The sequence below is a fragment of the Ambystoma mexicanum genome, chromosome 3q (genome assembly GCF_040938575.1).
Source record: "Ambystoma mexicanum isolate Mex_15411 chromosome 3q, UKY_AmexF1_1, whole genome shotgun sequence".
In the NCBI taxonomy this organism is placed as follows: Eukaryota; Metazoa; Chordata; class Amphibia; order Caudata; family Ambystomatidae; genus Ambystoma; species Ambystoma mexicanum.
The window spans coordinates 1,254,206,414-1,254,232,147 of NC_090926.1; the positions used below are offsets into that span (position 1 = coordinate 1,254,206,414).

Consider the following 25,734-nt stretch of genomic DNA (forward strand, 5'->3'; position numbering starts at 1 on the left):
CCTGTCTGTATCCAACTAAATGAATCGCATGCTGAATTTCGAGAAACCTTATTTAAATGTTCTTTCCAGAAGGGAACGCTATTAGAGGGATGGTGCACCAAATGGCCAAGACATTCTCTAGATGTAAAGACTATAAAACCTGACTCAAAACACCAAGAAATAGTTGCTATGGAGATGAAAGTAGTGCGGTTTTAAACAAGATTTACTCTGCACTTCTGCTGAGACTTCCACTGCGTATTCGATGCCGCACTCGACGTAAGAATATTTCCTTTCCACTCAAGACTCCTACGGCTATGCCAATTGCAGGTGGGTGGGGGTGCGAGGGGGAGAATGCCACCCGCGTGCATAGGCACCAAGGAGCAATGAGCAAGCCTTTTTCTTAGGAGGATAGTTTGACATAGGACCCAGCTGATGCCTACTTTTATTTTTGAAGAATAACTGGTAATACTCCAGACCAACTACTAAATGGCAGAATACGCAAAGCATTTGATTCTAAACAGATTCTCAAGTCCCAGAAATATACACACAAAACTATCCACTGTGCAAAGGATTACATCTAGCAGAGCTGAGAATTAAATGACCAGTTACATTCACACTTCCCAGGTTGAAGGCACAGACTTTAGGGCAATTCAGCTCTAATCTGTAGGTTATAAACAAATCTCTGCAGCAGGCACATTAACCCACCAAGGTGTCTCTGCATAGGAGGGGGGGGGGGGGGGGGGGTGAAATACCACTACTATGCATCCCCGTTTCTGCTCCTTGAGTGGAAGCTTGGCATTCAGGACAGGGGCTATCGTGCCACACTGCCACAACAAAGACCCACTTCTTCAGACCTCAACCCACGATGGAATAACAATAAGACCCATATAACGCTGCTGACGTGGCAAAGACAGACATACTTCAGAGAGGCTAGACGCAAAGGTAAAGCTCAACACTGAGAACTTGTAAACCAGATACCATCAATTGTTTGGGGGCTGCTTTTAATGGGCCAACTAAGCCCCAGCTGGAGTTATGGGAAGGGATAAAGTTTGTAAACCATGATCCGCCCAAAATACCATTGCTCTACAAAGTGAAATCCTTGAATATCTAAGTAAGCAAGCGCCATAAGAAGGCCCTCTTCACCCACAAGACACAGCAGGCATAGCAGCAGCATGCAAAACACAGGGAGGAAGACATGAGCTAGGGGCACAGGGAGAAATGAATATACAGATGTATAGCAGGTACAACAGTCCACCGAGTAGAAAAAGGTTGAGCAAGGGCTGGTATAGCCGAGGACACCTAGGCTGTCAAAAGGCAGAACAGTCATAAAATGAAGGTGATCGCACTAAGGGAGCAAATTCCCCTAGCCACCTAGGGTGTGGGATGTTGCACATAGGAAACTACGGGGGTGGAGAAGCAAGGAGTCATACGTAAAAGGTATTGCAGCAGAATATGGGTGAATTAGCCGAAGTAGGCATGGCTGCAGAAAACCACAAGTATTACAGCACATAAAACTCACCAGAAGTTGGCCTTCGTAAACTGCTCCATGTAGAGCTGCTCGTCAGTGAAGGGAGCCAGATGAACATCACCAATAGTGGGGAACATGTTACCTGCAGAACGAAGGTGGATAGTATTAAGACATGCACAGTATCGAGGTGAATACAGACCACATCTCTTACTAGGCACCCTACAGTCTGATCAACGCAACTGAAAAGGGTCACAAAACATGCTAACAATCCCCAACGGGCGTTTTCATGAAGGCAAAGTGAAGGAAGCTGGAGATAAATTGCCCCAGCAAGTTGATTGAAAGAGGTTTTGAGGGCATTCGTCAATACGTGTACATGGTCAGTTGCACGTGTTTGTATTATAGAACATGCATTACTAACCGTAACAGCATTTCTGATTGTATCTGCTTAGATTTACATGCTGTGCATATAGCCCGATATCTAGTGGTAATCGCAGAGTATTGGATCTTTCTTTCGAAGATCGAAAGTGGACGTCGACATGGCCGTGAAGTATCCGTGACGTCTAGTGTAGTGTCCCCAAAATCCCCCACGCGCTGAGGTCCCTCTGGTTGCGTTTTTCCTGACATGAGGGAGGCTTATAGTGAGCGAGAACAAAAGAGCAGGTGCAAGATGTCGGTTTCTTCTACTCCACGAAGGGAGGAAGGGTGGTGCATGTAAATCTATGCAGATACAATCAGAAATGCTATTACAGTGAGTAATGCATGTCTTCTGATGCTTGCGAATCTGCTTAGAATCACATGCTGTGCATAGACTAGCAAGCAGTACCCAGAGATGGTGGTAGGATGTGTGAAGGAACAGTAGCAAAGATACCTGATCACGCTTGTCCCACCTGGGTATCAGACTTAGTGTGTGTATGTAGGCAATAGTGTTGTGTAAAGGTGTGTACAAAACTCCAGGTTGCTGCTTTACAAATGGACTCAAGGGGAACATTTGCAATGAAAGCTAATCTAGCCCCTGTGCCCAGATGCCCAGAATAGTGTGCTCTAGACATGAAGGACAGATCTCTCTTGGCAAGCGTGTAACAGTGTGATGCAGTTTATGATCAACTTTGAAATAGCTGATTTAGGTACAGGGTGCCCTTCTCTGCCAGCTGCCACTGAAATAAAAAACTGGTTTGTTTCTTAGTGGCTTGATCCTTTCCAGATAATGGATAACCGCTCTCCTCACATCTAGTGTGCGGAGGCTTCTTTCTGCAACGTTAGTGGGGTTCTGGAAAAAGGTGGCTAGTTCTATGGACCGGTGTACATGGAACTTTGAAATAAATCTAGGTGCAAATCGTGGGCGAGTGCGCAGGACCACCTTATCTTTGTGAATTGTGACGAATGGGTCCTGAACTGAAAGGGCCTGCCGTTCACCAACTCTACTTAGTGAGGCGATTGCCACCTGGAAGGCAGTCTTAAGGGAGTGCTTTAAGGCTAGCCTTGTGCATTGGTTCAAAGGGAGGCCCCAATAGTCTTGTAAGTACAACATTCAGGTCCCCGCCGGGAGCTGGGTTGTAAATAGGGGGATGAAGCCTCCAACCCTTCCATAAAAAGGTTTCATTACTGGGATTTTCCACCATGAAACTATTTTGGGACGTTGTGTACGCTGAAAGCGCAGCTAAGTGGACCTTTAGGTAATTGAAAACCAGACCTGAATCTAAAAGGTGGGTTAGGACCAGGACAATATGTCTTGGTGTGCATTCAATAGGATTCATGCCTTTGTCATTACACCAGATGACAAAGCGTTTTCATTTGCTGGAGTAGCAATGCCTGGTGTTAGGTTTCAGAGCTCCCACCCCCAAAATAAGTTTTTCCTTTGACCACCACTGCAGAGACTGAACAAGGGCTGCCAAGACAACCACTAGATCGTCCACACTGGCCTAACACCATTGGCTCGAGAGCCACTCTTGCCTGGGGCGCAGGCGAGCATGTGGAACTAGGTAAATGCAGGAGGCCATCATCCCTAATAGTCGCATGACTTTGCGTACGGTCACCTCGTGACTGGCTACATAGTGAGGGATCTGGAACAGCATGTTTTGAACCCTCTCATTGGAGGGAAAGACTAGGCCGTTTTTTGGTTCGAATTAGAGCCCCCAGAAACTTTCACTTAACTGGGTCTAGACTGGACGTTTTCTCGTTGATCAAGAACCCTATGCTGAAGAGTAGATCTACTGTCTTCTGGTTATAGGTTAGGCATGTTCTATACAAATCCCCTGCTATGAGCCAGTTGTCGAGGTATGGATAGACTAGGATGGACTGCCTGCGCAGATAAGCAGCTAATACTGCCAGTACTAACACCCGTCGAGCTGAGGAAATGCCGAAGGGAAGAACTTTGAACTGATAGTGTGTCCTCCATCATGAACCTTAGGTACTTTCTGTGCACTGGCAACATTGAAATATGAACGTATGCATCTTTCATATCCAATGTGGCCATGTAATCCCCCTGCAGTAACAGTGGGATTACCTCCTGCAGTAGTGTTATTCTGAATTTTTGCGGTTTGCCATACGTGTTTGCTGGGCGCAAGTCTAATACAGGACACATGGGGAGATCCTTTTTGGGTACAAGGAAGTACACTGAATAAATACCCTTGTTTACCTGGTGAAAGGGGACAACTTCTAGAGCGCCCTTTTCCAGAAGCATCTGCACATGTGCTGGCGATGGGAGTCTGCTCTTTGGTGGGTGGTATCGAGGTGGCCGGTGAAACTCAATGCAGTAGCCATGGGTGATGGTCTTTAACATCCACTGGTCTGATGTGATCCCTCCCAGGTGTGAGGTGGCGTCGGAGGGGACCCGAACCGGCGAGTCACTGAGTTGGAGGCCGGGGAGCCTCTTGGAGTAGAGTTCCTGCCTCTACGTTGACCTCTCTGCTAGTATTAGCAGTTACCGGATGAGCCAAGGCCAGATGACCAGGGGGTACTTCAGAGCCATATTGTCCATGGGGGGACCAGGAGAAAGATTGCCCCCCCAAAAGGAACTGCGAGAATTTGAGCCTCCCCGCTGGTGGAAAGACTTGGCCATGATCTGGCTGAGTGTTTTCAGCATCTCATGCTCTTTCTTAGACTCCAGGGCATCATCGACAGCCTTACCAAATAAGTTTGAGTCCTCGATGGGTTTATTAATCAGAAGCCCGAGTCTCTGGTTTGAAGCCAGAGTTCTTCAGCCAGGAGTGTCTCTAAAGTAGAGTCCCCTCGGCTACAGTGCATCCAGCAGTCTCAGCAGCATCTAGAGTGTTCTTTAATATATTATGGGTCCTTTGTCCGCCCTCAGTCACGACTGCCAGCAGGCGTGATCGCGTGGGCTATGGGACCTCTAGAAGACCTTCCTGGAGCAGGGCCCACTGAACATCGCTGTAATTAGCGAGGAGAGTCATATTAGCTATTCTAGTTGAATAGGCCGCAGATTTAGTCATACGTTTCCCTATGGCATAACGTGTTTTGCAATTTATACAGGGGGAGCTTCTGCTGTGGACAGTGGAACCCCTGCCCTCTTCCTAGTGGTTGTAAAAACCAGGGAGTCTGGAGTGTCACACCCTCGTATATACATCGGGCCAGATGAAGCGGGCGAAACTATTTCTCAACCCGAGGGTTGACTGCCATTCTGAGGGACGGTGACAAAGAATGAACCATTAGTTTCTTCATTGAATGGAGTAATGGAATAGCCTTACTAGTGGGAGGCTTTTCCTTGAGAATAACTTCAACAAAGTCAGACTAAGGGACTGCCTCATGTGTAGCGAACTCAAATTGATCGGCAGCTCTCTTTGCGCCCTTATGAGAGGAAAGCCCAGTCGCATGCCGAAAAGATGGTTGTGTTGAGGCCGCTGAACTGTGAGGTTCGGAAGACGCTGAAGTCTTTTCGGCGGCCCGGTTGGCGTTACGCGCATCTTCGACATCTCTGTGTAGACACCTATTGCAACAGCGATTGGTGTCCTGTCAGGTCCCCAGGCAGGTAATGGTCTTGGTACACTGGGATGGGATTGCTAGGTGTTGCGGCTAGTAAGGTTAGAATTGGTTGCGACTATAATTTTCCTTAACACTTATATTAGCCAGCTCGTGTCCAAATTCAAGATGGCGTACTTCCTGCAGAGCAATGATTCGCTTGCAGCCCATCGTGATGCAGTTTGGAACCTCTGGAGAGGTTCTAAACTGCCTTTCATTCAAGATCACTTCAAAAGGGGTCTCAGCCTTTCAAGCTCCCGGGAAAACTGAGAAACTAAAGAAATTGCAGCCAAAAGAAAACTACAGAAAGTGCCTGAAGACAAGATTAAGATAGGTGACTGTATAAGTTGAATTGAAGTGCTCCAAGATAAACTTGTTTCAAGTAGCTACATAAAACAAATTAAACTGTACAGTATATGGCAGAGGAAGAAACAAAGTTAAAGCAGCGTTTATCTGCTCTGATGAATTGTAATGTTATGAGTTACACATGTTGGAAAAGAGTTACAAGCAGCAAGTGTGAAGAGGCATCCGCGTGCGCACCTTTGTTGTTGCCGTTTCAAGCATGTACGCATTGTACAAGGCCATGGGCGCGTGAGCATTTTTTCGTGGCATTGTTATTACAAGCTCGTAGTCAAGTCGTCGCTTTTGAGGAAAGGACCCAGCAACGCATGTAAGAGCGTCGGTGAAGAGTGTTGGGTAACGTCATAAGGTGCCGGTTTTAAAAGTCAGTTAAATTTCAGAATATCGCTGACGCACAAAAAAGTAAGTGAATTCCAGATCTTCTGTGGAGTCGGAGGAAGCATTCAATGCAAGTCTACAACAGCATTATTTAAAGGAAAGTGTTGGTGTAAGCACGTTTTCTAAATGAAGCAGAAAATGCACATCGCTTCAGCAAGACTCAGCACATCAGAGTTATTCAGAGTTTAAATGCCAGAAGCATGATGAGGCATTATTCAAGGAAAGGACTAGTTTGTTTTTGCACATTCGCTGAAGAAGTAATATTATGAAGCTTGGGTTGTCATTTTTAGTTATTCTTGCCACACAGGAACTACTTACAAGCAGCGTGGTACTGGCAAAGTTTAGCAATCAGTCAAGATGAAGCACAGCAGAGCCACACAGCATGTCAATTCAGTTTAAAAAGTCAATTTGAGTATATTGAAGTTCTGGAGAAAGCAGACAAAGGCAAATATCTATATTAACTAATTAAATTGCATATGAACTGAAGAATAAGGTTAGGCAATATAATCTTAGAAAGACATTTTAATTTTAATCTGTGAAGAGCAGTGAATTTAGAGATGTAAACAGGAGCAAATATTCCAGAACTAGTGCCAGAGTACAAGTAAGCAGCTGAGTGTAGAGACAAGCAGCAGAGAACAATTCAGCAATTCAACTAGTATATCTACAATTCCGTAAATTGCCTCTGGGCTTTGGGTGGAGGGTCAGGTAATCTAGAAAGGAAGGGAGGAAAATATTTAGTAAAGTGTAATAATATTCATGATGTTTAATTTGAGTTGCATGTATTGCATGTTTTCCTGAAGTTAAGAGATCCTGGAGTTGAAGGGAACCAGAGGACTCCTGACCATTTGTTATTTTATTCACTTCCCCTTTCCCCGGGGCTGGTCTACTCAGTTGTACCATTGACTGCTTGGCGAACTAGTTGGGGGGGTGGGGGGGGGGAATCTGGTGGGCTAGTCGTCTGCTCCTGCTGGATTTCCAAAGCTGTGACCCGATGCCTTCCAAGGGAATTTTCGGTTACACAACGGACAAAATTTAAATGACATCTCTCCATGGCAGAGTATGACAGCAGCCAGACCAAATTGGGGAAGAGAAAAGGAAGTGCATTCTTGAAAATAACCCCAGTGCCCCACTCTCCCTACTGTACGGGCCTGGCCGAAGGGCTGAGGCCACACCGTCGACAGATATCAGTACACCAGTCACCGAGCAGTAGTGGATGTCTTCGGGAGCAGGAAGTCCACAAAGCAGTCATCGAAAATTAGTTGGGAGACTAGACTACCGTAGGTCGTGGTAAAAAGTAACAATATTGCGCATTATTAACTCTTGCGAGCTCTGCATAAGGCGACCAACTAGTTGGGTGGAAAAAAACAATCTGCGGGACCTCAATGCGTGAGGGATTTTGGGTACACTATACGTTAAGTTAGGGATAGTGTTACAGTCATGCCCATGTCGATGTCCTCTTTCGATCTTTGAAAGATGCAAATACTCCTAAATGTCGGACTATATGCACATCATGAGATTGTAAGCCGATTCACAAGCATCAGAAAAGTCATTTATAACGTGCCTATGCACGTGTTTCTGGGTGCGACAAATGATCTTACTAGGCCATGTGCCTTTCAGATCCTGGAAGTGCGATATGCAAATGTGCAGGGGGGCATGGGGAGGGGAAGTGCCAGGGGGAGGGAAGGGGAGTGTGCAATCAAGGCAACAATGCTCTGAGTAAGTGCAGCCAGGGCAGCACGTCTCTGGGTAAGTGCAAGGATGCAAGGGACTGTAGGGTTCCAGCTACAGTGCGCGGTAGGCCTGGAGGCAGTGCAGGGGATACTGGTCAAGGCATAGTCTGGTACCAGTAAGACTGAGGGTAGTCAGGCAACCAGTCAGCTCAGCATACATGTTGGTCAGCAGTGGAGAGAGAAATCAGAAGCAAAAAGGAAGGCCTTCAGCTGCTTCCAGTACTGCGGGTGGTTCGGCTCAAGTTTGAGAGGGCAAAGAGGCTATTAAATAGGGAGGCATCTGCAAAGAGATCGACCTGCCACCCTCTGCCTGGAGAAGCATCTGACCCTCAGATTTGGAGGTGGGTGAACAAATGGCTCGAGAAGGAAGGCGTTTCGGAATTGAGTTGTATGTAGTGCAGGGCCCTGCCCTTGAACGCCTTCTGGACGATGCAGAATCTTGAACTTGATTGTTGCTGCCACTGGGAGCCAGTGGAGAGATCTCAGGGCTAGAGAGATACAGTCCCTGGGCTTGAGGCCAAGGACAAGTATCGCAGCCCTGTTGTGGATTAGCTGCGCAGAGTAGAGGAAGGCAGAATGAGAAAGGAACCAGTTACTTACCTGTAACTGTTGTTCTCCAGCATGGGTCTGGCATGGATTCACATGCTCATGAATATTCCCCATCAGGCTGGGAATCCTCGGTAAAGAAAAAACTGTTTCAGTTTAGTTTCTGAACTGTCTTTCTACTAGTAACCAATCACTGGTCTCTGGGTCATACTGCCCCAGCCAATGATTGCCCTCTACCTAAGCCCCTCCTCTGGCAGCCATCTTCAGATTTGGTAGCACGGAAAGTGGCAGTAGGACCAAGTGAAGAGCCACAGAAAGGTAGGAGGGAGGGTTCGCATGTGAATCCATGCCAGACCCATGCTGGAGAACAACAGTTACAGGTAAGTAACTTGTTCCTTCTCCAGCATGGGGTCTGGCATGGATTCACATGCTCATGAATATAAGAATACATAGCAGTACACACATGCACAACCACGGGAGGTGGCAAGGCTCAAAGCATTTCATCAACTCGACATTAAGCATCTCACACCTCCTCACCAGGCCCACCTTCAGGCGAACAGGTTGCGCAGCACTGCCTGGCTGACTCTGGACTCCTCCCTGGAATCCCGGTCGACGCAGTAGAATCTCGTGAAGGTGTGCATCAACCTCCACGTAGCAGCCCTGCAGATATCCAGCAGGGGCACACCAGATAGGAACGCTCTGGTCACAGCGATCGCTCTGGTCGAATGGGCTCTCAGACAGCCGGGCAACAGTCGGTTTGCCAACCGGTGACAGTGCATGATGCAGCCGGAGAGCCATCTGGAAATTGAAGCCTTCGAGAGGGCCTTCCCTTGGTTCACAGGTCCAAAGTTCACAAACAGCTGTGATGTCTTTCGAAAACTTTGTGCGGTCCACGCAGAACTTCAGCGCTCTAGCTACATCCAGCGAGTACAAAGACCTCTCGGCCGGCGAAAACGGGTAACACCAAGGGCCATTGAGATGGAAGTCCGACGGCACCTTGGGCATGAAGGAGGGGTGAGTCCTCAGCACCACCCTCGTTTCGGGGAAAGTCATGTATGGAGGTTTACAGGAGAGGGCCTGGATCTCTCCCACTCGTCGTGCGGAGGTGATGGCCACAAGAAACGCAGTCTTCCACAAGAGGAACTTCAACGGTGCCAAATGCAGAGGCTCGAATGGTGGCCCCATGAGCCTGCTCAGCACCACGTTGAGCTCCCACGCTGGGGGGGGGGGGGGGGGAGGGGGAGTGTACAGGACGCCCATGCTCCCCGGCTGGGGAAACCTGCTGGCGAACCTCCGACACTTGGCGTTAATCGCCGTCGCGAATAGATCAATCTGGGGATTGCCCCATCGTTGGAACAGCAGATCCTGTTGTAGTTCCCACTCGTGGCACGAGCGCAGCTCCCTGCTGAGTGAGTCGGCAATGGTGTTCTTTATTACTGCCAGGTGGAAGGATACCAGAAACATCCCCTGGGCGACAGCCCAATGCCACAGATTGCCTCCCTGCTTCCGGATGTAGAACATCGTGGTGGTGTTGTCGATGAAGATCCTCACCACTTTGCACTTGGGGGACGGAAGGAACGACCCGAGGGCCCAGAACACTGCTCGGAGCTCCAGGACGTTGATGAGTAGCGACTTCTCCTCCGGGAGCCAAAGGCCTCTTGCGTGGAGATCTCTGGTGTGTGCTCCCCATCCCTCTAGGGAGGCATCAGTCGTCACCGTCTCCTGGTGTGCTGGGGTCTGGAAGTCCATCCCCGCCGCAAGATGTGCGCGGGTGCCCCACCACTGGATCGCTTGGTGGAAGATCTCGTTGAGCTAGATCCGGTCTTCGAAGCTGCCCGTCGCTTGCATCCAATGGGCGTCGAGGAACTGTTGCAGTGGACGCATCCGCAGCCTGCACAGGCGCACAAGGTAGATGCACGAGGACATCATGCCGAGAAGGGACTTGATGGACCTCACCCTGGCCACTTCCATGGCCGACAGTCATTGCACCTTGCCTAGGATGGCCTTCATCCTTTCCTCCGACAGAGAGGCCAATCGCGCCACTGTGTCGAGCCTGGTGCCCAGAAACAGTGCGACTTGTGACTGGACCAGGTGGGATTTCGCGTAGTTGATGGAAAATCCCAGATCACTGAGCAGCTCGACTGTCTTAGCTGTGTGTCCGACGGCGAGTTCTCTTGTCCTTGCTCGGATGAGCCAATTGTCCAGGTAGGGGTAGACGTGGATCCCCTGCAGGCGCAGCCGCGCCACTACTGGTGCTAGGCAGTGTGAATACCCTGGGCGCCGACTTCAATCCGAACGGGAGGGCCTTAAACTGGTAGTGCCATCCTCCGACTACGAATCTGAGGAACTTTCCGACGAAGGTCCAGGATGGGTCACCAGCCGCCGGTCTTCTCCCTTACGAGGAAGAAAAGCTTGATGGCTCCTTTCTTCAGCATCGCCCTTACTTCCAGCAGCAGTTGAGGGACTTGGTTTTCCTTCCTGGCCACGGGAGGAATGCAGGGGCACTTTTTTTTTTAGAAACTCGAGTGTGCCCGCGGGCCAGGGTGTCCAGCACCCATCAGTCGGTGGAGATGGACGCCCGCACGCTGACTAACTTCGCCAGCCGGCCTCCCGGGGTGATCAGGTGGGAGCCTGACACTATGGACGGTTCAGTGCTGCTTGGCAGTGGCCTTGCAGCCTTGGCCTCCTTGAAGATGAGATCCTCCCGACTTGCCGCGTCCTCTGTAGGCCTCCTGTGACGAGGAGCGGGCCGCCTGGGGGTACGTGGAGGATCCGCCGCCGAATCCTTAGGAAGCACCTAGCTTGCCTCCAGCGTTCCAAAAGGACGGCCGTTGTTGCAAAACTTCCAAGGCCCGTGCCGTTTCCGTGTCGGCCTTGATGGCTTGAAGTGACTCATCCACTGTCTTGTCAAACAGGTTGTTTCTGTCGAAAGGCTTCTCCAAAACTCTGGTTTGCATGTCCTGGCGGAAATCGGTTGCCTTGAGCCACCCACGCCGGCGAAGGCAAACACTGTTGCCCATCTGGCGGAAACCGGTGTAGCAATGTCCGTGGCCACCGTTATGGCGTGGTCAGACGCCACCTCGCCTTCCTGCAGTATCTCCAGGGCCTCAGCCCTCTTGTCGTCCGGGAGGAAGTCCAGCAGATGAGTGATCTTAAACCACAGCTCCCTGTCGTAGCGGGCCACAATCAGGAGGGCCTTGGCCGCTTTAATAGTCGCCGCCGATGAGATGACTCGTCGTCCCATGGCCTCCAATTTCTTCCCTTTGCCGTCCGGCGGTGAGGTCGAAGTTGAAGCCATCGCCCCCCTGCCGCTTTCTTCTTGGCTACCGCCGAGACGACCAAATCCGGGTCTCTTGGCAGAGGTCGCGGACGGGTTCTTCAGGAGCTCCAGCCCCTCGTCCTAGATGTCGTCAAGCAACAGGACCGAGAGGACCGTCTTGGCCTCACGCCGAAAACCTTCCTTCTGTTCCACCGGGCAGAGCTGAGAGCTCGGATGCCCTGGCGATCATGGCGTGGAAGGAGCCAATTTCGTCGGGCGGGGAGGTGATGGAAGGCCCATCCCGTCGTCACCACAGTCATCCGTCCCCGTCTCTGTTCCTGTATCATCCCTGGGATCCGGGGAAGGAGATGAAGGCCTTGAGGGCCGTGTAGGCTGGACGGGCAGTGGGGGATGAGTTCTCCGCTTGCATGGAGGGCTTCCCGACTGTCCAGGCTCCACTGGGTCATCTGTTGGGGGTAAGGGCAATCTTCTCCTTATGTCTATGCACAAGGCCTGGATTGCCATCAAGATTGCTCCCGAGCTGTCCTGTGGCCCAGGCATCGGCTGCGACGGTTGGGGAGTGGAATCTCAGCCTCCACGGGAACCTCGTCGGTGTCACCGTCGCTCTTAGTCTGCCTCGTCGGGATCCCTCCGGTGGGACTGGACTTCCTCGGACCTCTTGTCCAGGATCTTCACGACTTCAGCCAGCTCCTCTTCAGAGGTTGTATCCGTGTCCGTGATGGCAACCGCCCCCACCCCCCTCTTTTCCCATCAGGGTTTTCACAGGGGTCTTATCGGTGGGCTGAAAAGAGGATTCCCTCCGCGGTGTGGCAGGGAAACTCTGGGCCCAGAGTCGCCTCCACAGGCTTCGCCAGGGCCACCACGACTCCCTCGATAGAGGTCTTAGCCGGGTGAATCAAAGCCTTGACAACCTTGGACACGCTTGAGGCCTTCACCGGGGGGGGGGGGTCGTCGCCGCCTCGCTCCCCCTCGTCCGTCTCCATCAGGATCGACCGGGGCTTCTCCCAAAACTTACCCGGGTTCTCAGACTTCCCTTCCCCCCACCCGCCACCCCCCCGCCACCACCCCGAGCCAGAGCGTTGGCTCATAGTTGGTGTCGGTGAAAGTGCGCCCTGCCTGGCAGCCGAGGAGCCCGACCATTCGGCGCTCCCGGTGCCCGCGGACTCGCAGTGCTTTGCTTTTTGTTGGGCTCCTGTCGCTGGAGCGCCCTCAAAAGGTCTTAGAAGACCGGTCGGACCTCTTCTCACCTGCTGCTGGGCTCTTCCACTCCAGCCAGTTGGTGAGGCGGATCCGCCGATCCTTCATGGTCCGTTCGACATGTTCTTGCAAAACGCACAGTCCTTCTCCACGTGTGTTTTGTCTTCGTGAAGACAGTCATCTAGAATGCTCGTTCTCCTTGAAGACATCCTGTAATCCGCATCCAGGGCAGCTCCTGAACAGCTTGGATCCGGGTGTCGTGTTCCCTTTTTCCTGGGCCATGTCCACGCGGGGTAGGCCTCAAAGATTATTATGGGATCCTCCAAGAAGCGGGACTCGACGAAACTTTGCAGGAAATTCCGAAACGGGTCACCGTTGATCGGAAGTAGAAACGGTGGAGCTTGAGGCTCGATTGACCGAAAAAAAGATTTAACTCTGAAAATCGCAAAAACGCAGTAAAAGCTCGAGAGCTATAGCATGAGGACTCCCAACACTTGAACGTGCGGTAAAAATCTGAAGATGGCTGCCAGAGGAGGGGCTTAGGTAGAGGGCAGTCATTGGCTGGGGCAGTATGACCCAGAGACCAGTGATTGGTTACTAGTAGAAAGCTAGTTCAGAAACAAAACTGATTTTTTCTTTACCGAGGATTCCCAGCCTGACAATGGGGAATATTCATGAGCATGTGAATCCATGCCAGACCCTATGCTGGAGAAAAGTATGTTGCAGTAGTCCAGCCTAGAGAGAACCAGGGCTTTGGTGACTGAGCTTCTGGGGGAAGAGAGGACAGGAAGAATACCTGAAGTGCAGCTGGTAGTGGGCCTTCCTGGCAAGGTCTGAAGTGAGGAAAGAAGGAGAGAGTGGAGTCGAAGGACACCAAGTTTTTTAGCCTCACAGGAAGGTGAAGGAAGAGGTCACAATAAGAACAGCCAGAATGAGAGAGGAAAGCATGAGCAGAGGTCCTAATGAGAAGGATCTCCGTTTTACTGGTATTAAGGCAGAGATCATTGGAGGCGCACCACTCCTGAATTGCGGAAAGAGTCGGGAATGAGCAAGAGAGGAGAGGGTAGCCTGAAGGAGAGCCGAGTGTCATCCGCATAACACTGAAAGTTAAAGGAGAAGGTACAGATAAGGTGGGCCGAGTAAATATTGAAGAGCCAAAGTGAGAAGTCAGGGGAACACCACATGTGGAGAGAAAGGACCCAAGTTGGACCTAGGAGGGACGGCCAACCAAGCCAGGGCATGATCTGTGGTGCCCAGGATCTCAGAGACAACTGATCAGCATAGCATGATTGACTATCAAAAGCAGAGCAAAGGTCGAGGACAGAATGAAGGATAGAATCGAGATCAGTGAGCAGATCTTCAAGGGTGTTGAGGAGAGTAGTTTCCATGCCTCTGGCTGCTCTGAAGCCAGGCTAATGGTCATGGAGACAAACCAATTAAGCTGGGGACAGCTTTTCCAGGAATTTGCCCAAGAAATGAGTGATGAGATTGGGCGGTAGTTTGCTGGACATGGATTGACGGAGGGCTTTTTCAGGAGGGGATGCAAAAGGGAGTTCTTGAGGGGAGAGGGGAAAGTTTGTGGCAAAAGGGTGATTTCAGGCAAGATTTGAAGCAGTACTCTTTGGGTGCACTACAACAACCTTGACCTCCTGGCAATAGGAAACCAACTTTTGGTATACGTGTGTACTACACAGGTTGGTAGTGTGGCCGAGCACCCAGGCTTATCTCAAGAGGGTCAATGGGAGCAGTAGGGAAGGTACACAGATTTACAGTGACAAGTATCCAAATAAACACTTACACTCAAGGTTTCTTGATTAAACATTTAACAGTCAGTTTGAATAAGCCTTCTTCAGAAGGTGCAATAAGATAGTAACACACATACACTCCAAAATACACACTTAGTTTCTCTAAATTAGCAAGTACCCATTTGGGATTGCACAGACAATTCCTACACCCTCAGGTGACAAATAGCTAGGACACTGGACATGAATATATCACTGGTACATTTAGAGCAATACTGAGATGAGTGTTAAAGTAAAGAGATTTCAGAATAAAACAAGACCACACAAATATTCTGAAGCAGGTAAGTACTTTTGAACCCCCCCAATGCAAAGTAAAGTAACCCTTTCGGGGAGGGAAGGTAAGACACAAGCAGAAGAGAGAAGAGTTATTTGGGAAGCCAGGCCAGCCAAAGTCAATTGGGCAAAAATCTAGGTGAGCTGAAGCCCTTCTTGCACAATGTTTTAGAAGTCTTTGTAGAAAAAGAATTTATGTAGGGTCACAAGCCGGGAGGCTTGAGAAGTAGAAGATACTAGCAACTCTACAGAAGCAACCAAGACAAGTCTCAACTGAGATCAAGCAAGGCTACACCAACGAGAGGCAAGTCCTCTCAAACTTAACCAGTACCTTTGGTTAGAATAAATGGTTTCAGCTGGCTTCTGTTCCTATGCAGCTCTTTATATCCTGCTGTTCCTGGGCTTCAGAGGACTTCTGGGGACACCTACGCTGGGACGGTCAGCGGCAGAAAATGACAAACTTCTATTTAGCTGCACTTCGCAGTTTCAGCTCCTCGCGTCTCAGCAAATAGCACCACCGCAGACTCTCGGATACCACTCTGGACTTTCCTCGCATCTGGGGTCCAGCACTCTATTGAAGTGGCTCAGGCTTGGTCAGTCCTGCTTACTGGGAGTCTGGAGGATCTTCCACAAGCTCAGGTCCCACTTACAAGTGATACACTCCGTTTGGTGTTCCTCTCCATGGCACTTTGGTTCCAGCAGCTGAAGTACACCCAGCTCCGAGAGGATGTCCAAACGAGTTTAGTTTGGAGTTGATTGGTCCCACCAACTCGGGGGGAGAAGTAATCCTTGCAGGGCTTCTCTAGTTGAGGCGAATTCAGAGCTTCAGCACAAGTGCAGGGCTTCACCGGGAAAACCAAGGGCTCAGGCATTGCAGCAGACGTCTCTTCCAAGTTCTTCATATTCCTTCGTCCAGTGGTCGACTCTGCCTGCCAAGCCAAAAAGCCTTGCCTTTTATGCAGGTTTCTCCCATTCATTCCAGCCCAGCTGTCAATCACAGCAGGGTGGCTGTCCTTGCCGGACAGCCAGCCAGCCAATCACCTTTGGGTGCATTCCTGTAACAAAGGGGATTAACCACAGGGAGTTTCAGGCACCTCCCTCACTTCCTACCCCTGCAAGGCATACTGGAGCCAGAGGCGGGCTTCACACCAAAGACGAAGCCTGGTTTGGTGTAGAGTAAATTTCAAGAAGGACCTTTCCAGCAAGAAATGGCAAGAAAAGACTGGGCCATTTGACATGGTGCCTTACTAAAGCTGTGAATGCAGCCCGCAGTAAAAACACAATGGTAGTAAAAAGTAAACTACTGCCACCAGCCATTAATTGTAGAAAGGGCAACACAAAAATGTTATGTGAGGAACTAAACTAATGGGATACTAAGTAACCCCTCTAGCATTCTATGGCAAGATAGTGTGTGCTGGGTCTAGAAAGTTACAAAATGTAAGGAAAGTCAATTTAACTTCACTGCTCTTGGAAACAATAGTTTCACCAAGAGAAGGTATTTAAACATTTGGGAAATCTGGACGACTTCCCTGTGCCACTGCACTGAAGGTACAGGGTCAAATGCAAAGATGCCGCCTATGGAGTTCGTCAGGACTCCCAAACCAAAAGAAAAAAAGTGTTCAAATCACAGAAAAAATACATGAGTGGGAAAAATGTCACCCTCTCCGGGTTAAAAATGTAAAAGTCCTAGAGCCCAGCAAAAGTGTGGGGGGGGGGGGGCGCTGGTCTCCAAGATAAAGAATGAGCAAATTTCTGAGAATTCTCCTCAACAGCAGAAATCGGCCAAGGCTGGAGCAAGGGTGTCAATGTGGTCCTTGCTGGTTCTGGAGGAGTAGGGAAGCACCTGCTTTGACGACACTTTCATAGATCAGACTTGTTTAGAAACCTTGACAGGAGTGGTCGGAGAGAGGAGAGGGAGAGGCTGCCAGAGGGTTTTGGGGGGTGTGGAGGGGGGGGGGGGCTCAAGAGTAAGAAGAGAGAGGGTAGGATGTCCTGCGTTTTAGTGAAATGAGAGGCCAGAGCTTTACAGAGGGCCTAGGAGTGAACAGGAGAGCTGGAGACTGCAGAAGGATTGGCCAGCTCCTTAAAGATTTTATAGAGTTTTGCTGTGTTAGAGGTTGCAGAGACACAAACTTGGATGTGGGCCCTCTTCTTGGTCAGGACATAGAGTTTGTATTGCCTTTGGAGCAGGCGGCAGGCCGTCAAGAAGAGGCGTCTGATGCCCTCCACTTCCTCTCAGCCACCTACACTTGCGTTTCAGGGTGGCAAGATCAGCGTCACACCAAGAGTTGCACTTTGAGTTAGTCTTCAGACAGCTCAGGACATCCTGAATATTGGAGATCGAAAGATGCAGGTTAGAGACGGCTGTAGGGTGTGAATCGGCTGCGGGCATAGGAGGAGCAGAGAGAGTAGCAGCAAAGGCCTCCACTGAAACACACTCATGGACTGAATGATCAGGAATGTAGCGGGAAGTGCTGGGGTTGGCTTCGCCAGGGGAACAGAGCTTAAGGTGAGGAGAGCAGAAAGTGGTCAGTCCAAGAGAAAGTGGCGAAACGGTTCAAGGGGGATGCCTGAGGAGATTAGAACATCCAAGGCGAGTCAGGCCAGAAGGTAGAATGTTTAGAGTGTCAGGAGGGATTAGAAGCATCCAGATGGAAGTTGGGGTCTCCAAGGAGGAGTAGTTGAGAGGTAGAGGCAAGGAGAGGTCAGTGCAATCGGGGGTGGGGGGTGGTTTGTGGGGTGTGGAGGAAGGGCGACCTGGCCAGGTGGCCTGTAGGTGGTGGCCATAGTCTGAGGCCAGGAGAGATAGTGAACCTGCAGACCAGGCATTCAAAGGAGGAGTAGGACTGCGTAGGAATGGCAGAATCAGGGACCCATTCCAGAAAGATTGGAGCCACTCCACCTCTGGGGACAGTTGGTTCTGGGTTCGGAGAGGATCTTTTAGCCATTAGGGAGGAGTGTCAAAACTCGTGACAGAGCTGGCCGTGAGAGCAAGGACATCCAAGTTCTTCAAGGAGGTGGCAGATGTCAGGTGTGTTTGATAGCAGAGCGAGTGTAACGACGTGTAGCAGGTTGCCACATTCGGCAGAGGGGTAAAAGCTTGAGGTACATCCTGCAAAGGTCATAGAGGGGCCCATGAGTGGGCAGTGGAGGTAGAAGGAGATGGCAAAGTAGCCAGAGAGGATGAGGAGGGTGCCAGAGGAGGAGGAACCAGGGGAGCTGGTAGGCATAGCAGGAGAAGGGGGGGGAAGTTTAAGACAAGGAGACACCCATCAAAAAGGAGGTGAGTGTGCCGAGGGCCCCGGACCAAGATGGTGCCATTCAGATAAAACATTAAATGATGGTCTTGGAGGAGTGGAAGAAGGCCAAGAGGACCTCCCACCGCTGGGGTCATTAATGGGAGGAGGAAAAAGGAGAGGGAACAGAGACCATATGAGGGGTCCATAGGGTCTGGAGAGGGAATGACTGTTAGGGAGAATTTTCATTTCTGTGCTAATTGCCTCCAACCTTAGACTCCCCCAGCTCTTTTGCTGGACTTCGGACTTTCATTTTAACCTGTGAGCAAGACCTTTTTCTCACTTGCATGTGTTTTGACCGGATTTGGAGTCTGAAACTCCATAGGCATCTACTTTTTGAATGGTGTGACAGCACCTTCCGTGCAGTGGTCAGAGAAAAACGCTTAGATTTCTCACAATATTTAAGTACCTTTTCTTGTGTGACCTACAGTTACCAAGAATAGTTTGTTTATTTGATATGGCGCAGCCGATACCCGAAGGTAGTTGGGTGCAAGCATAACAAGGATACTTATCAGCTTAGTTACCAGAAGTTATATACATATAGTTCTATAAAGGCATAGATATCTATACAGTGTTAGTGGGTGGACACATTACAGATACAGTTTGCAAGGTGCCCACAGGTGGTACAGTGGCATATAAACAATTGGATGGGTGGTCGGGAGGGAGCTGTCTGAGTGGGGGGGGGGAAGAGAATCATCAGCAGCTCAAATTAGACATTGGTCCAAAACCAAAATAGAATATTCGCCTAAATGCGGGGTAGGTTTGGTTGGTTCTAAGCTCTAATGGGAGTTTGTTCCAGGATTGAGCAGCCATAACTGGGAAGCTGGAGCCGCCAGCTGGATTTAGTTTGTATCTATGAACCTCAAGGGTGAAGGCGTTGGCTGATCACATGGGCTGGTTTGAGGTTCTCCAGTAGTAAATAGTAAAGTTAAATTTACTTTCCTTAACCTCTTTATAGGTCCAGCACACCCCATCTTATGTGGAGTGCTGGGGGTTACCTAGTAGCCCCTTATCTTACTATTTCATGCAACTTTGTGTTACCCTCACTACTTTAGGTGGCTGGTGGCCGTGGATGACTTTTTCCTACCATTTTGTTAGAATACTGCAGACTGAAACCTCGGCTGCAATACGGGACCAAAGGGGTACCATTTTGTCAAAACGGCCATCATTTTTCACCATTTTCTTTCTATTTGCGAGGGTTTTACTCTGTGCGTTGACAGGTTGGAGCTCCTCGTCTTGCCTTTGGCGGGCTTCAGCCCTGAAACCTGTCCCTGGCTCCAGTGTGTCTGGAAGGACAGGATGCGAGGGAGAGTCCCAAAACTCCCATGTCCATTGTCTTTAGTAATGCAACCAGCCCTGATTGGCTGGCCCTTCAGGACAGCCACCCTGCTGTGTGATTGACAGCCTAGACTTTGCATGAATGGAAGAAACCTGCTTAAAATGTGAGGGTTTTGTGACTAGAGGAATAGTCAACCACTGGGAGAAACACCCAAAGAAACAGTCAACGAAGCTTCCTGCATCCTCCTGGACCTTTGCTGAACTAGAGCCGCTCCTCCGGAACGACTTCTCCCCTTGTGTTAGTGGGACCAACAAACCCCTAGACGAACTCCACTGGACTAGCCCCCGACTTGCAGTGCATCTCCACTGCTTCAGAAGACCAATGCCAGGGGTCGAGTATCCGTAGTTGAGTGAAACGTCTGAAGCGGTAAACAAATCCAGCTAAAAGCTCCAGGAGTCTCCCAAGGACCCCCCAGAAGTAGGACAACCAGATCCCAACTCCCCTCACCAGAGTGCAGAACCCAAGGAGTGAAGGAAGCCAAACCAGTACCCAAGATCTGCAACGGTGCGGTTTGCCAAGCACTGAAAATGCAAAGTGCCGCTGAACAGAAAAGAGCCGTAGCTGCAGACAACCTCCCAAGTACTGCCACAGGAGCCAGGATCTGCACCGCTGTAGCAAGACAGAATCCAGCTGGACCACTTCTTCAAACCAGAGGTACTGTTTAGGCTTGGGGTACTTACCTCATTGCCTTTTAGCTGTGCTTTCCTCAGTTGGGAATTTCAGTGGCTTGCCTTTTAGAGTTGATTCCAACTCTTTTCACAGGCTTAACAGCTTGTGACCAAGGGATTTTGTTTTCTACAAACTCTAAATGTGTGTAAGACTTCGATTTAAGAAGTACATTAGATGCATAGACTGTGTCCCAAATGATTTTGGCTGTCCTGGCTCCCTGCTGACTCTTCTAGTCCATTGACTTTGATACCATGTGTCTCTCATTAGGTGGTAGCTTGTTGTAAACAGTTACTGCCGGGAAATGCTCCTCTAGATTTCATTGGAAGATGTAGTTGTCCCCACATATCCTGAGAAACAGTAACCTTTTTCCTTTCCTAACCTTTCTGCGACCTCAGAATCTGCAAAGTATAACCAGTGTGATATATAAATGCCATTACTGTTCTTGTGATTGATGCCACCTCAGGGTGTAGGAATGGTGTAAGAAGCATATCCAAAGATTATCCACTAACTTGTTCGGATTCTGAAAAGTAATTTTAAAGTACATTTACATTGTTAGATGAATTGCCTTTTTAAAGAACACAGTAATTTATTTAACATCCATTTTTAAATAACAAACTTTGACTACAAGTTACTTGGCTACTTGTATTTACGCATTTCAATTGTACAGCTCTACAGCTCTACAGCTGACATTTACCCCTCTTGAGATAGGCCTAGCTGCTCAGTCACTCTACCAACTTGTGTAGTACAGACCTTTACCAAAAGGTGGTTACCCAATTCCAAGCAGATAAGTGTTGTGTAGTCTCACACAGTGTGACTGCATCAATTCTTACCCAACAACCACCAAGAGGATGTTAAGAGTGTCTGGAGGAAGCACTGATGTAGGCATCAACGACAGGGAGGCCTGGGTTGGAAACCAGGATGTCCCTCTTGAACTTCTTCCTGAGTGAGAGGGATAGGAGATAGAGTAGCAGTTAGAGAAGATTGGGCAAGATGGAAAGTGCCAAAGATGGTGCAAGGCGGAATTAGGAACAGGGAATGCAAGAGGATGCGCAAAAGTGGAGGAGGTGAGGGTCCGATCCTTGGTTCTTAAAGGTATGGACGTAGGCACAACGTATTACGTAATGACTGGCAGAGTTTTCTGCTACTTCTTTGCACAACACTGCGGCCTTGTCCAGCGAAGGCCTGGGATCGGATAGGAGATACACCCCTAAACTTTAGGGCTGCCCCAAGGGTATCAGCCACTTTTTCGCTAATTGGCAAATACTCCCCAAAAATAAAAATAGGGAGTAAACATACTCCCAACAAACTAGGAAAAAGACGTCAAATCTTGCGCCCCTGCTTTTACCCTCACAGGTCCATGGATATGTTTGGATCAGTAGTGCATGTAGTACTGCAGGAATAAACTTCTATTTAACTGCCTGATGGTAATAGTAGACATGCATCTTTTAATGTGCATGAAGAAGGTGCAAATAAATATGACAAACATTTCTGTTATTCAGTTAAAACATTTTTAATCAAAAAAAAAAGCTCATTGGGAATTCTACACATTTTTCCTTCATAAAAAATCATTTTACTCCCAACTGAAATAGGGAGTAAAATACTCCCAAATCTTATCTGGAGCACTGCTGGGATGGGGGGGGGCAGAAACCTCTGGAGGTGGTATGGGTGCAGGTACAAGTAATGTGTATGGTATAACTGACTTAGCCTTAGGAAAAGATTGACAGCATTGGATTCAAGACACTCAATATCCGGAGGTCAAGCAGTAGACTCATCCAAGCCAGTGTACATTTTGCACATCTGTCCAGGTACTCTTCAAACTACTTCCGTTTTAGGGTCTGCACTTCTCCTTTCACCCATGCTTTTCTTTCTGATCTCAGACATTTGTCAATGCAAAATCAACTTTTACATGGTAATTAAGGGTGGTACCAAGTTCCAGCAAGCAGGATTGGGGAACTTGGTAAGAACGTAGAGCTGCTCAGACGGAGGAATGCACACTCCAAATCCCACACTTAGAAACCGCTCCAAACGAGTTACTAAATTCAGTCAGAACAATCTGGTTGCAGAATATGGCAAACCTGAAATGACGTCAGCCTTAAGGATCATATATGCAGTATCACATTTTTCACAGCGTCTCGGAAAACATTCTGGAGATCACTTTCATAATCTAGTCTACAGATAATTAAGCACAGATAACAGGCCGTCTCCCATTTAAAAAATATATCAGCACCTAGTACAGTAGGCATTGCATCGTGTACACACAGATTACATCTACACTGCCTGCTGTAGAGTGAAACCATAAAAGCACAAGAATATTTTAGTAATGCAGCAGCACACGTCGTCTCTTCGTGAATTCCGACATTAATGTACACTCACAGTCAAGACTTCACAATCAGTTGCATCATCCCAACGATACAAGCTCTCACTTCATGAGCAGATGGGGGCACATGCTCTACAGCTCTGGAGAATGAATAGACTTTACTAAGGGGTGCTGCACAGGAGAGACCAGCTTCCATTACTTGACGCTTAGCAAAAATAAAGTTAACCGCTAAATAATTGTGCCAGTACAAAGTTATGGTCTTAGTGTGCCATGACAAGAAGCGCCCACCTACAATCTCTAAAGCATGGTACAAAATGTGCATTTGGCACAAGCTAGTGCTATTGGACTGTTTTAATGTATAGAATTGAGGTAGCAAGTGGCTGACTAGTAACTTGCAACTCGGATTGATGTACCCCTGCAGCCCCCACCCCTGTCAGCATCACAACAAAGACAGCCTAGCTTACAACAGCACATTTAAAGTACTAAAAGAAAATATCAGAATAGAACAAAGGAGCCTTACCATTAGGCCTTAAGAACTTCTTGGCGTGCAAGTAACTCTCCAGCATGCGCTCATTAAAGAGCATGTAGCCCATGGGCTCCGAGATGATTATGTCCACCTGCTCCGGGAGCGAGATCTCCTCTACCTTCCCTGGGATTACCAGAATCCGGTCGGTGAGGTTATTGCTTTTTACTAAAAGCTGCAAAGGTGGAAAAGGCAACGGTGTTCGTAAGAAAAGCCAACCAATCAGGATAATTCAACTTATTAAGGCAAGACGTTGCTATATATTTACTATGTGGATACTCTGGGAACTCTTTAGTCTATCCAACAAGTGTGCGTTACAGATCTGCACCTTACCTGATCTCCCTCGATTTACTTTTAGTACCATCTTACATCATACATGTAATGGATCTCTGTGCCTTTTACTGAACACTATAAGGTCTACCCTTCATGATGCTGAACACAAAATTGATAAACACTTACCCATGCATTTAATACACCCTTTAACAAATGCTTTCACTTATTTCCACACCTGAATGTCACTTTGTCCCCTCTTTTGGAATTGTCACCTTTGACTGGAGGTCCTATCTTGAGTATACCACATCCCTCCCAGTAATCAGTTTACAAGTTACCTTCTGTTACTTTTCCTTCAGCACCACCCACATGCCTGGTTTTTGTCGTTCCTCCATTTGATTCCTTATACACCTTCCTTTTTAACGCTCCACAGATTGAGTCGCTCTACCCGCTTTCCCATCTCGGGCTTGATCTCATTTTGTTAAAACTCCTATTCCCGCTATTTTCTTAACATGTGCTTTCATGATATTTAAGTCCTCTGCGCTTTGACCCTTACTTTGTCATAAGCTTCATAGACAATGTGTAGGTTCAGTTATATCCAATTGTCTCACTCACTGAACGTTTGTTTAAGCAGTTTAATCTCTTCTGCATAGCACTCAGGACATCCCGTCAGGGGCTTGTCTGAGTTTCAGAACACTAAATAAATTAAATGGGCCTCTTAACAGCAGACAACGTACTACAAAGAAGAGTAGAACTGTTGGCTTTAGAACATTCCAGGGCATGGACTGGCTACTGTTCGGTAGAATGCTCATTTCTGTGCCAATTCACTCTGTACTTTAAGAGACCCCCAGCTCTTGCTGTGCTCGAACCTTTTTAATTTTTACTCGAGTGAGTGGACCCTTTTCTCTCTCTCATGTGTTTGCCAGACTATGATTTTTCTATATTCCTTACTGTTTTATGGAGTCTGGTAAACTCCACAGGCATCTGCTTTTGCATTGTGACAGCACCCTTTGTGCAGTAACACCTTGACCCTAGATTCAGATGCATTAACTTGCTTTCATTATCACCTGATTCCGCTGTTCTAATTGCATGCCTCGCCTGTTTTACATATGTATACTCGGTTGTCCCCGATACTCTAATAGTCCAACTAGACTGTGCTGCACCATGTGTTACTTCGTTTGGAATCACGTTTGAATTGTCAACCTCCAACAGATAGTCACCATGCTGATTTGAGCACCATTACTCTGCAATTGTATGCTAATGTCATTACTATTGATAGTTTTCTAAATCCAGTACCTACATTTTGTAGTATATTATGCAATTTTGTATGGCATCTATCACCACACCTTGTTTGGATGTATATCTGCACGTGTAAAATACCGACCCTGTACTGTGTCTCCCCGCACCATATTCCATCATTACATATTTTAATGTATAACTGCCAACCATTGACCTCTGCGTACCCTTACCCCATAGGAGAGGTTTTACTACCATAAAACCAATACTGCAAAAACTAATCTGATTATCATCCTGTCTCTTAAATTTTATATACACTACCATTAGCTTGCATTCCAACCGACTCCACTATTTTAATCAAGTATGACTCTTAATCACGCCAGTATTGTAATGTCCCCCTGGACGTGCACCAAAGAAACCTATACCTACCACGAATCGGGCCTGGCCTGTGTTTACTGCCCTAGGCACTACCCATTACCCTGCTCCACGCCTTTCTTACCAAAGACGGCAGCATTCCCATCTGAAGCCCGCTCAGTCACCAGCATACCCAACAACACCCTCAATACAAAATAAGCTAATTCCATAACAGAACTAGATGCCACCGTTGTGATACGCCCCTATAGCCCAGTCAGACCTTCCCATCACCTTCGCACTGAAAGCATCACAGCCCACTGCCAAGGATTCTGGCGCAAGAAACGACTCAGAGCAAGAACACAAGCCCTCGCCCCCTCCACCCCTACTCCCATAGCAGGAATCAACAGGAAACTTAAGACCATCATCACGCTCACAGTACTGTTGCCCTATCCCTATAAAACAGGAAACTTCCCTTAACTGCCCAGAGCACACCATTAGTAAACAGAAATCCACCAGACCTACCTTTTCCAACCCACAAGGACACCTGACCAAAGCACAGGATCCCTCCCACAAACCAACCCACCCCACAAACCCTGCCCACAGAACACTATTAGTAACACATCTAAAAGGTGCCCTGCTGAATGTGCGTTCCCTAGGAGCACATGCTATTGAAATACGCAACCTCATTCTTGATCAGCTAGACTTCATAGCTCCAACTGAAACCTGGTTGCACCCAGCATCT

General features: G+C 48.5%; 1 protein-coding gene across 10 annotated transcripts in view; it reads right to left on the reverse strand.

Annotated features, from left to right (window-relative positions):
* Positions 1 to 25,734, reverse strand: part of CARM1 (coactivator associated arginine methyltransferase 1) — a 455,353-nt gene that overhangs the window by 211,524 nt on the left and 218,095 nt on the right. For all 10 annotated transcript variants that reach the window (XR_011259957.1, XR_011259956.1, XR_011259959.1 and 7 more), the window contains exons 6-7: positions 23,130 to 23,307; positions 1,499 to 1,589 (exon numbers count right to left, since the gene is read on the reverse strand). Coding sequence is in view for 4 of the 10 variants with exons in the window: in XM_069604256.1 (XP_069460357.1) it covers positions 1,499 to 1,589; positions 23,130 to 23,307 (269 nt within the window). In the remaining 6 variants the exon portion in view is untranslated. The remainder of the gene's footprint in view (positions 1 to 1,498; positions 1,590 to 23,129; positions 23,308 to 25,734) is intronic.